Below are 16,978 nucleotides of genomic sequence, written 5' to 3' on the forward strand. Positions count from 1 at the left end.
CACACCAGATACATGTATCTCACATATCTAGTATCCTAGATACATGCTAATTACACTAGATTTTTTGAGTGTTATTGAAACAACACAATTGTTTGCCATATTTGATTTGCAAATATTCTCATTTTCTTGATGTTATAGAATTTTAAGTTTGAAAAGGAAAAAAAGAAGGGCTAGCCCACCCCAGCCCTCGATCCTTCTAGGGTTGGGCTGAACTGAGCATTTTCAGGCCCTTCCAAATAAAGGGCAAGCCCGCCCTAACCCTTCAAATTCATTGACCCGTGAGACTTGGGGCGGGTGGGATTGGACCGGTCCTTTTTGATAACTCTACAAGTGATTATGACTATTTTTTTTTAATAAAAAAATAATGAAAACGAAATAATAATTTATGAAGCATAAAGAAGTTAGCAAACATTTAGGTAGTAAATCACAATTGGATAAATATCTCGCCGGAAGATATTGAGCTAGAGAAAAGTAATTTTGATATATTAAAGTGGTAAACATTAGATGAGTCGAAATTCTTCATTTTTATTTATACCAATGACTCGTAATGTGTGTGTTAGTTTCATTGAAAAATCATACCAAAATAAATTGAATCAAATTTATTTTAAATCAATTTCGATTAACATTTTTACCAAATCAAAAATAAAAAAATGGAACCAATTTCACAAATCTAGCCGACCGAACGCGCCCCCACCACTGAAGGATGGGTAGCACATGCCTCCTGTCAACTCACAACTCCATTGACGGCCATGATCACCCATACGGTTCTCTCAACGGCTGCGATCTCCTTTCTCCCAAACCTTCCTCTGATAACAGCAAGAAAGAGAGAAATGAGACATTAGTATTAGCTCTCTGTTCTTTCTCTCTCTCTACTGTTATCAGGTCGACCTTGGTCGGGTGGGGTAAGCTGAAGTTGAGCTAAACTGTGATTCTATCAACTTATTGAAGAAAAGGGGTGAAGAGTAGCTGAAAGTTTTTGATAGGCTTTTTGGTTAATGCATGTGGAGATTGTTGGGGAAAGTGTGGGATCATAATGGGGAAAAGGTGGGGTATCTTGAGAATAAGGGTGATGAATTGGTGGGAGTGTTTAGCGTTTCAGTTGATTTTGAGAGTTGGAATTGAGGGTTTTGTGTAATTGAGTGGATAATTACAGGGAAGGATGTTGCTGTAGTACTACTACAATTTTCTTAGATTTTTTAAGGGAAGTGGCTTTATAAAATATATGAAGCTTTCAACATCAGGAATGGGTCAGCAGACTCATGAAGGAGGTATCTTCTACTTCTTTATACTTTTTCTTTTCTTTGGGGTTTTAGCTTTTTGTATATCACTGTCGGTATGTTTGTGTTACACTTTGTTTTTGTTCTAATAAGATAAAAGGAATATATGTTGATTTCCATATGTGAATGAGATCATCTTAAGTATCTGTAATTAAGTCCAATTAAATTATTGCTGATGGATTTTTTATTCTGAAAGTAGAGAAAAAGTGTTTGAACTCAGAGCTATGGCATACGTGTGCTGGTCCTCTGGTGTGCCTACCAAAGGTTGGGAGTCGTGTTGTTTACTTTCCTCAAGGCCATAGTGAACAGGTCTTTCTCCTTTAACCACATCTCTTCCTTATCACACAAAGTTATTTAATCCATTATTAGTCAAATAACTGATGGTCCCTTACTGGAATGGAGTGCCAGGTAGCTGCAACAACTAATAAAGAAGTTGATGCACATATACCTAATTACCCAAATTTGCCACCACAGTTGATATGTCAACTCCACAATGTCACAATGCATGTGGGTTTCATCAATTACAATCTATGTTTTCCTAATTCTCTAATGAATTACTATTTGCTATACAAGTTGTATTAGGCGCATAGATAATTGATAATTTGTCGAATTTCAGGCAGATGTTGAAACAGACGAAGTATATGCACAAATGACTTTGCAGCCCTTGACACCGGTACTCCCCAGTGTTGCTATAAATGATTCTTAATAATAATGCCTTTTTGCATCAACTGCTTGTGAATGGGGTCACAAAAATACTCTATGTTGGATTTCAGGAAGAACAAAAAGATACTTATCTTCCTGTTGAGTTTGGAATCCCTAGCAAGCAGCCTACTAACTATTTTTGTAAGACGCTGACTGCAAGTGATACTAGCACGCACGGTGGCTTTTCTGTCCCTCGTCGTGCCGCAGAGAAAGTTTTTCCTCCTCTGGTGATTACTGGTCCCATGGTCTCGCCATTTTGACTTGGCTCTGGAGCTAAGCCTGACATGGTTGTCTTTTTTACTGGTACTCAGGATTTCTCGCAGACACCACCTACCCAAGAACTAATTGCGAGGGATCTGCATGATGTTGAATGGAAGTTCAAGCATATTTTCCGAGGCAAGCTCTAGATGTTCCTTTCCTTGTTGCTCTCTGTAGCTTTACATTGTTTAGAGTATCGTCAGCTTTTATCTAAAAGCTGGTGGGTGTTTAAACTCTTGGAGCAAAAACTAGACACCATCATGAATTGGACATGTGCTTCATCTCTGTTCCTGTTGCAATTTCCAATTAAATCATCTGATTTGTGCACTTGTGTAGGGTTGTACTGTTGTTTCCCAGTTCATACATTCCTATCCTGTTATTATATTATTAAAAAACGTATTGTGTCAGTGTCATATGTCCATGTGTGTGCATCTAATTACATTTGAGTGGCAAAACTGCCAAGAAAAAGGACTAGCAGAAAAGTAATGTAGTTACGGTAATTTTTAACCATTAATTTGTCATTATCCAAACCACCGTGATTGACACCACTCTTGTCAAAGGTGCACTTAATCCCTGAAACGAGGCTCAAAATGTGTTGAGCGCTTCGCTTCACTCAATGTGCGCTTCAGTGTCTTCATCTAGGTTCTAAGGCATACTTTTCCTTGCCAATGAACCTCTTCTGAAGAAGCGACACTAAACAATTGATTTTTCACTTTATAGTAAGTACTTTTCAATTTCTTTGTTCTTATATTTGTCATTCATGCTTATAAACTATTAGTCTTAGACTAAACATATATATTGGTATTTTTTCTCCCTTTGTGCCTTTTTTCATTAAACCCACATTTTATTTGCGATTTGCGTTTAAAGCCCCAACGGACCTTAGAGCTTTTTTGTGCTTTTTGCTTTTGATAACACTGATTGACACCCACACTAACCCCTCGGTGGGCGGACTAAATCTTAGCAACTAAAGCAAGTTAATATTAAGATTCACAGCATCAAGGAAAGCATTAAGACAAGAAATAAGAGTCTCAACCATAATAAATAAAAAGATTGGAATTCTAACGGTTACATTCCCATAATTTGAAAGTCATCATACTAGGACTATACCTATCAAACGTCTAAGACTAGCAAAACAAATAAAATAGTCCAATGTCTGGAAATAAATGACATTTATTATCAAAAGATCTGTGGTAGCCTGATATGGAAGTAGCTCACCTTCAGATCTGAAATGTAACTACGCTAGATGTGGTGCTGCGCAGAAGACATAGTAGATCATGAGATCTTCAAACATAGTGCACATAAAATACTATTTTTTTATTTGAAGTTGAAGATGACAAACCTTTTGAAGGATGAACGAGATTATAGACTTTCTCGAGAATAAAGAGGAGAAATTGGATAATGTTTGAAACATAAATAAGCTTTGGCTTCCTTGTCAAAAAAAGAAGAAGCTTTGGCTTATCAAAAACTTAGGAACTCTATATTTTAATGGAGATGCAAGAAACATAAATGGAGTACCTTAAGATTATCTCCATGGCTGCGATGCACTGCTTTTCTGATGAAGAAACCTATGGACATTGAGAGAACTCTGCTATGCATGTATCGCAATAGAATGGATCGACATTCTTATTTGCAACTCTTCGTCTTGTGTTATTTAAGACTCTTTGGGGTCATTTGGTAGAGTGCATAAAAATAATGCTAAATAGAGTGTATTAGTAATGCTAAATAGAGTGTATTAGTAATGCTTGTATTAGTTATGCATAGATTAATTCTTATGCATTGTTTGGTTTGGTGTATTAAAAATAGCATGCATTCTATAAAAATACTTATTTACAAAAATATCCTCCACAATTATGGTAGAAAAGATGTAAAAGGGGTTTTGAGGGGTAATTGAGTCTTTAGCCATGCTAATGCATGCATTAAATCCCTTTTCATTACTAATTCCTAGAAATTCTTGGTATTAGTAATACATCAATATACAATATAGTCACGCATTAGTTATACATAGCATAAACAAGTGACCCTTCGGGGTGGCCCAGTGGTTAGGGCTTAGGATTTCCATGTTGGAGGTCTCAGGTTCGAAACTCCTTGCCAGTGAAAGCAAGGGGTTTGCCTCAAGTCTTACCGAAATAGGATTTCCTTTTCGTGCCATATGCGCTTAGACTTTACTTTTTTCCCCTTTTTCTTCCCGGGGAGTAGCTTTGAAACAAGGTAACAGGAGAAACTAAATAATCATCGACCGAAGATTTAGCCACCCCCTTATGTTTAATAACTGCATCGTGGCCCTCTTTAAAAAGAGTAACTTTTGGCATCACTACCTCATGGCAAGCTTACTGAGTATCCACCACATCCCTTTCCAAAGATTCATTCTGATTGGTTTTTTGTCGCACCGAGCTTGCCTAGTGCGGGTTACCTCTCCTATGTGGTTTGCGAGCTATTGCATAGGAGCGGGGGTTTTATCCTGTGTGCACCCAAAGGGTAGCGACTGCGGGTTTCTCTCGTCATAAAAAAAACATAGCATAAAAAAGTGTACCAAACAAGGTACTATTAATACAATGAGTTAATGCATTCATTATTTTTGCTAATACACTCTACCAAACCCCCCTTTGAGTGGACATACTTTCTTTTTTCTTCTACTTTGGGGGAAAAGTTTTTTCATTCCTCTGTAAAATGAAAACCGAGCAACCTTCAATTTTATCCATTTATGCAAAGGGGGACATAAAAATCTGATGTTAAAAATACCTATGGTCCCAATAGGTATCCTAGAGAGGTTTGGATATATCTTGAAGTGGTTGGTGTAGCATGGTGGATCAAGGTATTCAATGTCATATTAAAGAGTGGAAAGATGGCAAGTGGATTGTGAGAGAGTATAGGTTTCGATAGGTAAGAACGATGGATGATTAAAAGTTGTGAAAACTATTCTTATCAAAAGATATTGGAAATTGTGCAAACTATCATGGAATTAAAGTTTATGACTTATATGATGATCATTTGAGAAAGAATTATAGAGTTCAAATTTGAAATTTGACTGTCATGTGGATGTGTAAATTGTAATAATACAAGATTGGACAAGAATATGATCACATTCAGCAAAAGTTGCAAGTAGCACGTGTAGAGGTAATCAGAGAAGGTCGTATGAGATGGTTTGACCATATCCTATGTATACATACCTACATATGCATTGGTTTGTATGTGTAACAGTATGATGATAAAAAGTGATTTAAGGGACAAGGAGATCTAATCACATGAAAGTAAGTTGTCTCAAAAAGCTTACAATATCTGAATCAATACGGAGTTATCCAATTATATAATACAGTAAAAGTAAGGGAGATGATACTAACTAGTTGCAATTTAGGCTAAGTTGTTGTTGTACTTACATTAGGTGCAATTTTTGAGGACTCTTTGTATTCGTATTAGAAGCTCATATATTGGTACACCGTACAAGGATAAATATGAGATTTGGAAAACCCTATTTTTACTTGAACGAAAAACAAATTACTTCATCGTGGAGTAAAATGAACTTGAGAAGAGTATAGGAGTTGGACAGAATTAATGTTGTCAACACTCAACCCAAGTCCCAACTAATTGTTATTGAGTGCACAGTTGATTGACAGTTAGGAGAGAATGGACAGATAACCCGCAAGTGATCCAAGCTCACAAGTCGGATCAGAGTCGTTGTGCTAAAAATTTACTGTTGACTTTGTGCATTCATACTCATATATGCTTGTCTATTCATTCCCTGCAACACAAGTCTCAAGCTCAAAGGATTGATCTCTAATATGCATCCTTTTCCTAGCTTAGTTGCTCCTGACATAAACTGCCACGCATATTATCAAATTTGTTGCGTTCTCTTTAATCTCCAATGTTCTTTTTAATTTAATGCATGCATAAGTTGATCCTCCTATCAAGGTTCTCCTGTGGCACTAAATTGTACGTCTAATTGTCTATCTATAATCCGGTTAGTACTTGCCAAATTTTCTTCGTCAAGATTCCTAAAAATTGAAGTATGGGTTACCAAGACTTTCGATGATCATTTAGGGGTGGGATTATGCAACACTATAATTGTTTTGTTAGTGATGTGAAAGAGGATAAGGAACAGGATAACACTTCCTCCATCATGTTGTATGACTTAGGATGTGCCAAATGGTTTAACATCATTCGTTGATGACATTATTTTATGTTACTTTCACAACTCCTGAAAATTCTAAATTCATGTGACTTCACAGTTTAAACTTTGATACGGTGTTTCTTCAATCAGATATGTTTTTTCCACTATTACTCACAAAATACGTAAGTCATATTAACATCTTAAATTTCAGTTTCTTTGAAACATCATTTGTGTAAAATGGGATGAAGGAAGTATTTCTAGGGTATTGGGGAACTTGTGTCTGATTTTTTGGTTAAAAGTGACACTGAACTTGTATATGCTAATTTTAATTTAGCAACACTGCCTATTAAAAAAGTAAATTAAGCGGCAAAAACTAAAATAGTATGAAATTGCACTAAAAAAATACAAAAGGTGGATGGATAGCCTAGGGTGGTGGTGGATGGAGTATGGAAGCAGGATAAGTATATTAGCTACTCCCTCTATCTCTAAATCCCTTTTTACACATTTCAGTGTTGTAAGGAGGTGGAAAAAACTAAAAATAGTATGAAACTGCACTAAAAAATTAGAAGGTTGATGGATGGTCTAGGGTGATGGTGGGTGGAGTATGGAAGTAGGATAAGTATTTTAGTTTAGTCTTTTGTTACACATTTCAGTGTTGCAAAAAGAAGTTAAGGAGTTCAACTCCCGTGTTATATTGGACAGTTGGTGGCAAAAGAATACTACAGTTCTGAATATACTTTATCCAGAAAGAAAATTACAGTTAAAAATATAAGTTAATGCTCATTTCTACTCGAGATTTAATTATTTAAACTCTTGGTACATGTAAATGCTACATGTCAAACTTTATGGACTTTCACACGCAATTTGATATAATGCTTTCATTCTACCTCTCTTTCTCCACGAGGTACTGGTAAGGTCTGCGACTCTGCGTACATTCTACCCTCCCCAGACCTCACTTGTGGGATTTCACTGGGTATGTTGTTGTTGCTGCTTTCATTGATTGTTTTGTCATCCTAATCCTGTTAACTTAAATTGGAGTCTTATATTCTTTCAAAAATTTGTTTTAATAACTTGTTGGATAAAAGGATGCTTCCTGATTGCATGTGGAAGGAAGGTGTAATGCTGTGTTGTAACTGATAAATGTGTACCAGGTATGCTATCATCTGTTTATGTTTTCTCACTTTGCATACAGGACAGCCTAAGCGGCATCTTCTTACTACTGGCTGGAGTGTGTTTGTTAGTGCCAAAAGGCTTGTTGCTGGAGATTCTGTTCTTTTCATTTGGTACTGTTTAGCCAGGCTCTATTGACACTACTGTACATCAGTCACATATTATTGCATGACAGTTTCCTCCAGGCTTTTTCCTGAGATAGTCGGTTCTGTGCAGGAATGAGAAAAATCAGCTCCTTCTGGGAATTCGGCGTGCAATTCGACCCCAGACTGTGATGCCATCATCAGTTCTATCTAGTGATAGCATGCACATCGGATTACTTGCTGCGGCTGCTCATGCTGCTGCTACTAATAGCTGTTTCACTGTCTTTTTTAACCCAAGGTAGTACGGAACAGTACTCCCCCCTTGTGTTTTCATTTATAGCTATTACCTTTTTTGCTTTTTTCTTCTCACGTGCTTCTTGCGTTAGGGCTAGCCCATCCGAGTTTGTTATACCACTTTCAAAATACATCAAAGCTGTATATCACACATGCATTTCTGTTGGAATGCGCTTTCGGATGCTATTTGAAACTGAAGAATCAAGTGTTCGAAGGTATGGAATGAAGTTGTTTTATCTTAAGTGAAAGATTTCCTTTTATTTTCTTGATGTCATATTTCCTCATCTATTCTGTCTGAAGTGCTATCTAAGTAGGCTTGTAGTTTCTTATTGATGTATTGGTCACCTATTTTAAACTTAACTGCAGATAAACGCTCTCGAATATGTATCTTTGCCTATGTTTTGTTTCATCATGAATTATAGTTGGAGAATTAAGTCTACTTATGTAGAATGATGAATTGGGGGTGATGTTCCGGGATTGTTACCCCTATGGCCCATAGATGTGCATATCATTCTTGTCTAGTACTGGGGAAAATATATTTGCATTCTTGCATTAGGGTTTCAATTAATGAAGTTGGTGGTTAGTTCTGGTAAATAAACCAATTTTTGAACCAGTCAAATTAAATTTTCATTGCTAGTAAGTTGGTGCCGTACCTTTGTGTGTATCATTGAAATCTTTGGCCTGTATATTTGTTAGATAACTCTCTCTCTCTCTCTCTCTCTCTCTTTTGATAAACCAATAAGATTTTATGGATGTGTGGGCAGAAACAAAAGCCAGTATACAAGAGGTATACCAAAAAGTATAAAACCTACAAGAAGAAATGGTTTTCTAGAATAGTCCCTCAATCTTCTAGCTACAGGGATCTCATGGGTGCACCAAATGGAAAATAAGGGATAAGAGGCTACTATCAACTGTACATAATTCATCTCCACCCCTTCAAAAGATCGCATGTTTCTCTCTCCATAGTACCCGCATAAGTGCTGAGCAATATTCCAAGCCGTGTGCCATCTTCTCCATCTGCCGCAATTCCAACTACATCATCTCTTTCACAGTACTTGGCATTGCCCATTGCACTCCAAACCAAGTAAGGATATCCCACCATAACCTCAAAACAAATTGGCAATGAAAAAGAAGATGGTCGACATCTTCACCTGGATCCATACACATAAAACACCAGCTAACGTAAGTGACCTGTCATTACAATAGATAACTCTTTTTGGGTGGTTCTGTCATTTTTCAGATACATGGGCACAATTACTGGGATTGGTGACTTCAATCCAGTTCGCTGGGCAAACTCTCACTGGCGGTCTGTCAAGGTACATGGACTATTATTTTTATTTTCCCTTAAGCATTTCTCTATTATTGTTCTTTTGTAACTACATTAGTTGACATGGTTTTTCCATTCATGTGTCAATGTTTGAAGGCTTTTCTCTTTTTTCCTTTTACTTCGTTTGAGGTTCGGGTGGTGGGTGGGTCGGTTCAAGTCGAACCTCACACATCGGGTGGGTTGGATCCTTCTCATGTGTCAATGATCTCTCTCTCTCTCTCATGTGTTTGGCTTTCAACCGGAAACCACATTCTGAATCAACATCAAACTAGTGCCTTAAAATATTATTTCTTCAATTGTTATCTGTGGTTTGCCTCTACTTTTCTGCTGCTTGTAGCTCGTCTCTTATTAACTATAAGAGATCAAATGCTTGTCATCTATCAGCAATTCATTTAACTTGAAAGTTAAATAGTTTATGTCTAAATTTGATCTAATGTTTAACTTCCATGCTGCAACGTCTGACTTTCTGTATGGTGTCAAGTTCTTTTTTCCCCCACATCTATCTGGCATGGCTTATATATGAATGTAAAGGTGCACTGGAAGGTTTTGTGCATTACTGCATTTGATATACTTGACTCACAACCCTTCAAAATCCCTGATGCACCTGTGGTGGTCGCACATAATTTGGGTGTGGTTCGGATCCACACTGGATTTAGATGTATGACCAATATAGATTGATTGGGGGCCAAACACATATACAGACCCTTAAATTTGACTCTAATTTTCATTTTGATGCTTTAACTCATGCTTATTCCATTCAGACCCTCCAACATCATAATATGTGTGCCTTTTAAACACAAAATGCTGACATGGTATAATGTGGGCAACACACAATCTTTTGAGCGTGTAAAAAGAGAAACAAAAGGAAATATTTATTCTTTTTAATTATAATTATTTTGTCTTCTTCATCTTGTTTATATGCACTGCCACCTCTACCACAACACCACTACCCCCGGGACATCAATCATCTATGTGATCACTTTCTCCGTTTCATTACCATTTACAACACCTCTACCGCTATATTTATTGTCTCCACCATCATCGGGTTCCATCTCATAGCTTTTCCTACCTCATTTACCACCTTCAATGGCATAATCAACAAATCTCAATACAATGATCTATATAGGGATAGTTTCTCTTTTTTCTTCTTTTCTTTTCTGTATCTTTTGTTATGCCCGACACACATGTGTGGAGGGACGATATGATGTAAATTTTGTATACCAGCTTTGAGCTGATGATTGATATACAAATGTTACCTTTATCAAAAAAAAAAAATCCTAAAAAATAGTACTATAATCATAGTCAAAATTTTCTATTTTATCAATATGGAAGAAGCTAAAGACCAAATATTGTACTAAAATTTCAAAATTTCAACTTTTCTAATAATATCACCAAGAAAACACAATTCATAAAAAAATCATTTTAATATTCACCTAAAAATTGATTTTAAAAAAGTAAGAATTCGAAATTGAAATCCAAAAATGGATCCAAACAAGTTTTAATATGGTGGATAACAAGGGCTGAGGAGAGAGCCACAAGAGAATAGAGAAGGAAGAAGAGGAGGAAAATCTGAAAAAGGGAGAAGGGGAAGGAGGTCATCGTAGAGGGCAGTTGAAAATTTTGAGGTTTTTCTTTTTTCTTTTAAAGCTCAAAATCTTATTTTTAATCCAGAGCCAGGTGTCATTTTCTCAGTGGCTTATAATGCCATGTCACCAGCATGAGAACTGCACATATATTTAAGTGTCAAAATGAAAATTAGAGTTAAGTTTAAGGATCTGTATATGTGTTTGGCCTTGAATCTTGATTGGGTATTTTGCTTGGTTTTTGGGTTTGTCTTGTGAAAAAAATAGTAGGTGCTTATAAAAAATAAATTTTTCTAGTTTAGTTAAATTACTTTACTTAATCAAATATTTACTCATATTGGCTGTATCCCCGTATGAGGTACTCGCACCCGAATCTGAGCAACATAACTTCACATAGCTTTTGCAGAAATCAGATTTATAAGTGCTCTAATCCTTATAATTTGTCTAACAGCTAGTTGTATGAAAATTATCTACAACAAGGATATTACAGCTCTATAATCATATACTGTTTGTATGGTGAAAAACGTTCACTTTTGTTGATAACACTTCATATTTATACAACAAATTTCTTGAAATTATAGGTTGGTTGGGATGAGTCAACTGCAGGAGAGAGGCAACCGAGGGTCTCATTATGGGAGATTGAGCCTTTGACTACTTTTCCGATGTATCCATCTCTTTTTCCTCTAAGACTAAAGCGGCCTTTGTATCCAGGAACCTCATCTTATCAAGGTATGGCACACTGAATGGTCATGTGGTTAGAGAATTGAAACTGTAAATCCTATCTTTCCTTCATTTTGGGAAAATTGTGAAGTCTGCAGTGTGCTTATCAAGAAAGAAAGAATTTGGGACTAAACCTGTGGTTGTGTTTGGTTGAGGAGATTACCTAAATCCGGGATAAACTTTATATCACAATCATTGGATTATCTTTCCCAGATAGAAGGTGGGAAGATTTATAATCCCAGGATAACCTGCTTTTTAACCAAACAACCCCTTAATGTCTCTTCTAATCCCCAAAGTTCTTCATCCTCTCTTCCCCACCCAAATAGCCATGATATAATGGGAAAAACACGAGTCTATAGCAGTATCATTGTTCAGATAGCCAACAATTCTCATTCCAGAAGTCATACTAGTAATTTTTCTCCTTTGCTTTTGTAGATAGTAACAATGAAGCTATTAATCAAATGGCATGGTTAAGAGGGAATACTGGTGAGCTAGGACCTCATTCAATGAATCTTCAGTCTTTTGGCATGCTTCCTTGGATGCAACAGAGAATTGATTCAACAATTTTCCCAAATGATATAAATCAGCACTATCAAGCTATGCTGGCTACTGGTTTGCAAAGTTTCGGGAGTGGCGATTTGCTGAAACAGCAAGTAATGCAGTTTCAGCAGCCTGTCCAATATCTCCAACATGCAAGTACTGATAATTCCATTCTGCAACAGCAGGAAACAATGCAGCAAGCAGTTCATCAGCATATGCTGCCTGCTCAAACCCAAATGCTGTCAGAGAACCTGCAAAGGCAATCACAGCAGCAATCCAATAATCAGTCGGAGGAACAGGCTCATCAACACGTTTACCAAGAAGCATTCCAAATCCCACACGATCAGCTCCAGCAGAGGCAACCATCAAGTGTTTCCTCTCCATTTTTGAAAGTAGATTTTACAGATTTGAACTCAAAGTTTTCAGCATCTGTTACTCCTTTGGGCGTGCAAAATATGCTAGGTTCGTTGTGTTCTGAAGGAAGTGGTAATTCATTGAATATCAACAGAACTGGTCAGTCTGTAATCGTTGAGCAGCCACCCCAACAGTCCTGGATGTCAAAATTTACGCAGTCACAACTAAATACGTGCTCCAACTCTTCACCACTCCCAACATATGGGAAAGATAGATCCAATTCTCGGGAAAATTGTAACTTGGATTCCCAGAATCAAGTGCTTTTTGGTGCTAATGTTGATTCTTCAGGGCATCTCCTTCCGACCACAGTGTCTAATGTTACTACTACATACGCTGATATGTCCACAATGCCACTTGGGGCTTCGGGATATCAGAATTCTTTATATGGTTATGTGCAAGACTCTTCTGAGTTGTTGCACAATGCAGGACAAATTGATCCACCAAATGCAACCCATACATTTGTCAAGGTGCCAGTTCTGCTGTTTAAGGTCAAATTTTTCATTGGCTTTAGTGCATCCGACAATTATGTGAGTATAGTTTTTTGTCTATGCAGGTTTACAAATCGGGGTGTGTTGGGAGGTCACTGGATATTGCCCAGTTCCACAGCTATCATGAGCTGCGACGGGAATTGGGGCAGATGTTCGGTATTGAGGGGTTCCTTGAAGACCCTCAAAGATCAGGCTGGCAGCTTGTATTTGTTGACAGGGAGAATGATATCCTTCTCCTTGGAGACGACCCATGGGAGTAAGTGTCCAATCATGGGAAGACTTTATTATATAACTTTTTCTTGAATTTCCACTACAGCTGAAGGAAGAACATATGCTTTTAAAACTTGTTCCCTATGTCTCAACTTTTGATTTGTAAGGTTGCTTTTTCTTATTTAGTTAACTCACAAGTCTGTTATCTTACCTTCACATGATTTTTGTCTATTCAACCTATGGCGTAGCGTTCAATATTTGGCTTTTCTGTAGTCCTATTATAAAATTATAATCTTCTCTTTATTTCCCTGACATGGTATTTTCAGGGCGTTTGTCAATAACGTCTGGAATATAAAAATCCTTTCACCTGAAGACGTGCAAAAGCTGGGAAAGGAAGAGCCTGAATCCCTGAACCGTGGAGTGGTTGAAAGGATGAGCAGCACTAGTGCTGATGATCGAGATCTTATTTCTGGAATGCCATCTCCGGAGTATTGATTGTTGTAATGCTTTAAAAGAAGAAAACTAATTCTGATTCTCGATCTTCTCGAGGATCAGAAATTCAAATTGCATGCCTCGTAGCCTGGCTTCTTTAGCTTTCGTCAAATTGGTCCATCTCCTAATTTTATGTTGTATTTTGCATTTGGATCTAGCTGTAATAAGACTTTAGGCATCTTCCATTTGTATGGTGTAGTTTTCATTGTAATCCTGTTGTACAAGTTAGTATAATTCGCTGAGGTGTGATTTAAACTAAGAATCTTGCAAGTGTTAAAACTTGCTTTTGCACTTCTATATTTGGCAAGTAACTCTTGAATTGACTGAGTTCTGTTTCAATTTAGGTTTGTTTTTGTTTGAGAAATTTGAAGAAGAGAATAGATATTGAGAATTGTATTCATTGACTATTTCCTCAAGATAATGGGAGGTAAATAGTTGTTACAAATGATGTAAACAAGGTGTTATAAAATATTATAGTGTGGATGTCCACTACACCAAGAAGTTACTCTTACCCATTATCTCCATAACTTTCCTCCATTATGAAGATAACCATAACCTCCATAACCTCCACCTTTATAACCATTATTCTTGTAACATTACACCTCCATAATATTCATGATTAATGTCATATTTATGACCAACCTTTTGTATGCCTCTATATTACACTATAAATAGAGGAATAAGGGTTCATATTGTATACACTTGATTATTTGAAAGAATAAGAAAAACTCTCATCTCTTGTCTTCCTATTTATATTATCATCTTCGATATTTCTTATCTTGTTTTGCTTTAGTCTTACAACACGTTATCAGCACGAGTTGCTCATTCTTTGTCAAAGAATCAATGGTAGGTATTTCTTGATTTTTATGAATTATCCTAGTAATTCTTCGGTTGCAAGGTATACTTCATATCCTATATATTATTTGTACTAACAAAACTTATTTTGTGGTTATTTTAAAATGGTTAGTAAATTATGATAATCTTCATAACAATATTGTGAGGGACTATTAAAATGTTTTAATTTATTTTTACTTGGGACTTTTATTTGGCTCCAACATGTTGTTCTAATTAATTAGTTTTGTTCATTTTTATTCAATTTTAAGTCACATTCAGATTATATTTATGGTATTCAATATTTATTTTTTGGTAATGCATTTGGTTTATTAAGACATTGGTTGAGGGTAAGACAATGAATTTAGGTTTCACCGCACCAAGTGGGTAAGACATCGAGTTAAAGTCTCGGTGCACCATCATAATAAGAAGTTGGGTTCAAGTCCTATTGATTTATGACCAAAGGCGTCTTTATATGGGTAAGACATTGGGTTTACGTCCTAATGCACTATAGTGATGATATGATGATGACTAACATAAAGTTTTATACTTTTGACTGAAAGTCATGAAATTTACCCAATTAATTTGCTCCATTCTCTTATGTGAATGTGGTAGCAGTGCATAATATGTCTGAAAAATGACAAGTGGTTGAATGTATAAATATGAGTGTGGTAAAATGTTAATGGTCATCATTGTGGTAATTAAAAGGAAGAACATTATGGGTTCTTAAGATGCTCCTTCAAATGTCAAGGTAATTTTGTCCATTAAAGTGGTATGAAAGGTTATTGGACACATTGTTTCTAAAGATGCTCCTTCAAATGTGGAGGTAATTTTTATCCATCAAAGTGGTATGAGAAGTTATTGGGCACATTGTTGTTAGTGCAACCCAAATTTGAAAAGTTTTGTAAATCCTCCATCAAAATAAAGGAATACAAAGTGGTAGTACATTTGGTACATTTGACCTCTTAAAGTGATGTTGAGGTGAGTCACATAAATTTGATAAAGCCAAAACATGACAATGAGTTTCTGATAAAAACTTATGGAGCATGTTCAAATGGTTATGGTTCATTTCTTGAAGAAAATGTGACTTGTGTTCGTATGGGTAAGAACATGTTCATGTATGGTTGGATAAATGTCACATCTCACCTCTACGGGAGGTTTGAGATATTGAAAAAAAATAATATATTTTGACATAAATGGTCATTTTGATCATACACTTTGAATACTACACAAATATTGTGGTATGTTTTATCATGAACTATTGGAGGGCAAAAGAAATAAGTAATTCTTTTCTATAAAGGTTGTGGTCATGACCAAAATAAATATTATTGTGTGGCAACACAATTTTGTCATTGGTTATCAAGAAATAAGTCTTGCATGTAATAAATTTAACCATGACAATACTAATAATTTTCTCCTTGAATGAGATGCTCACCATAAGAATGGTGTTGTGAAATTTGTGGTGGTACACAAAATTAATTGAGAGTTCCGAAAGGGCTAATTTGTTACTATCCGGAGGAATGAAATAGTTCATAATATTGGGGTTGTAGTAAGTCTCAAAAGAAACTTTTTAAGTTTCGAAGGAATTGAAATAAAATTTATTATATTGAGACTGTAAATTATTGAAAGATTAAATATCTTTAGATTACTACAATCAAAGCGGGTTATGAATATTTATATAAAAGGTTACCCGTCTTTCTCTTGTTTGTTGTATGAAGATATGGGCATGATGAAGGAATCACATGCAAAAGCAAACTAGAAGTTTACTAGAATAAATATCAGTTGGCATAACCGGTTGACCATTCTGGTTCAGATGTGATGCAAAAGAAATTGAGAATTCATGTGACTATATGTTTGAAGAAATACAAGATTCTTCAAGAATTCTCTTGTGTTTCTTGTTCTCATGATAAAATGATAATTGTATCAACTAAGGTGCGGAGGTATCCCTTGAAATCATTTGAAACATATAGAAAGGTAAATATGGGCCCGTTCACCTGCCATGTGGACCGCTTACTATTATGATTTAATAGATGCATCTATGGTACGGTCACATGTGCATTTGTATCAACTTACAAATGGTTTTTGTAAGTTTGTTTGCTCAAATTGTTAAATTAAGAGCAAAGTTCCAAACTATAAAATTATGTTGATAATACTGGTTGGTTTAACAGAAATTGTTTTGCCTCCAATTATAGCTAGACCATTGATTATGAGAACAAATCTCTCAAATAAAATTTGGTATGAGATGCGTTTATTTAACGTGTATGCATCAAGCCAACAAGGTTCTCCCATCACAATTGGTTCTGGGTCAGGAACCAAATAATTTCCATCTAAGAATTTGATGTGTGCACATATGATTTTATTGCTCCACCACACACAAAGATGGATCCCTAAATGAGGTTGGGGGTAACTGTTAGATTCCTAACATTAGGGGGAGATATGTTTAGTAGCTGAAAATTATGTGTGGGGTGAATTATCTAGATCCTC

At 36.1% G+C, this 16,978-nt stretch overlaps 1 protein-coding gene across 11 annotated transcripts in view; it reads left to right on the forward strand.

Moving 5' to 3' along the window:
- LOC125834553 (auxin response factor 8-like) overlaps positions 1–16,978 on the forward strand; it is a 771,942-nt gene that overhangs the window by 703,947 nt on the left and 51,017 nt on the right. The window contains exons 1-14 of one of the 11 annotated variants that reach the window (XM_049513696.1): positions 979–1,268; positions 1,477–1,586; positions 1,686–1,784; positions 1,894–1,950; positions 2,051–2,206; positions 2,291–2,375; positions 7,535–7,625; positions 7,729–7,893; positions 7,982–8,104; positions 9,130–9,205; positions 11,381–11,528; positions 11,955–12,940; positions 13,027–13,217; positions 13,498–13,990. The exons of 1 other annotated variant lie outside the window; for it this stretch is intronic. In XM_049513696.1, the coding sequence (XP_049369653.1) occupies positions 1,223–1,268; positions 1,477–1,586; positions 1,686–1,784; positions 1,894–1,950; positions 2,051–2,206; positions 2,291–2,375; positions 7,535–7,625; positions 7,729–7,893; positions 7,982–8,104; positions 9,130–9,205; positions 11,381–11,528; positions 11,955–12,940; positions 13,027–13,217; positions 13,498–13,666 (2,502 nt within the window). In that variant the 5' untranslated portion in view covers positions 979–1,222 and the 3' untranslated portion in view covers positions 13,667–13,990. Of the gene's footprint in view, positions 1–973; positions 1,269–1,473; positions 1,587–1,643; positions 1,785–1,893; positions 1,951–2,050; positions 2,207–2,290; positions 2,376–7,534; positions 7,626–7,728; positions 7,894–7,981; positions 8,105–9,129; positions 9,206–11,380; positions 11,529–11,954; positions 12,941–12,961; positions 13,218–13,497; positions 13,991–16,978 lie in introns of those variants that run through there. 9 more of the 11 variants (XM_049513695.1, XM_049513691.1, XM_049513690.1 and 6 more) reach the window with 9 other exon arrangements.

The sequence above is a fragment of the Solanum verrucosum genome, unplaced genomic scaffold (genome assembly GCF_900185275.1).
Source record: "Solanum verrucosum unplaced genomic scaffold, falcon-dt-bn FXZP01000287.1, whole genome shotgun sequence".
Classification (NCBI taxonomy): Eukaryota; Viridiplantae; Streptophyta; class Magnoliopsida; order Solanales; family Solanaceae; genus Solanum; species Solanum verrucosum.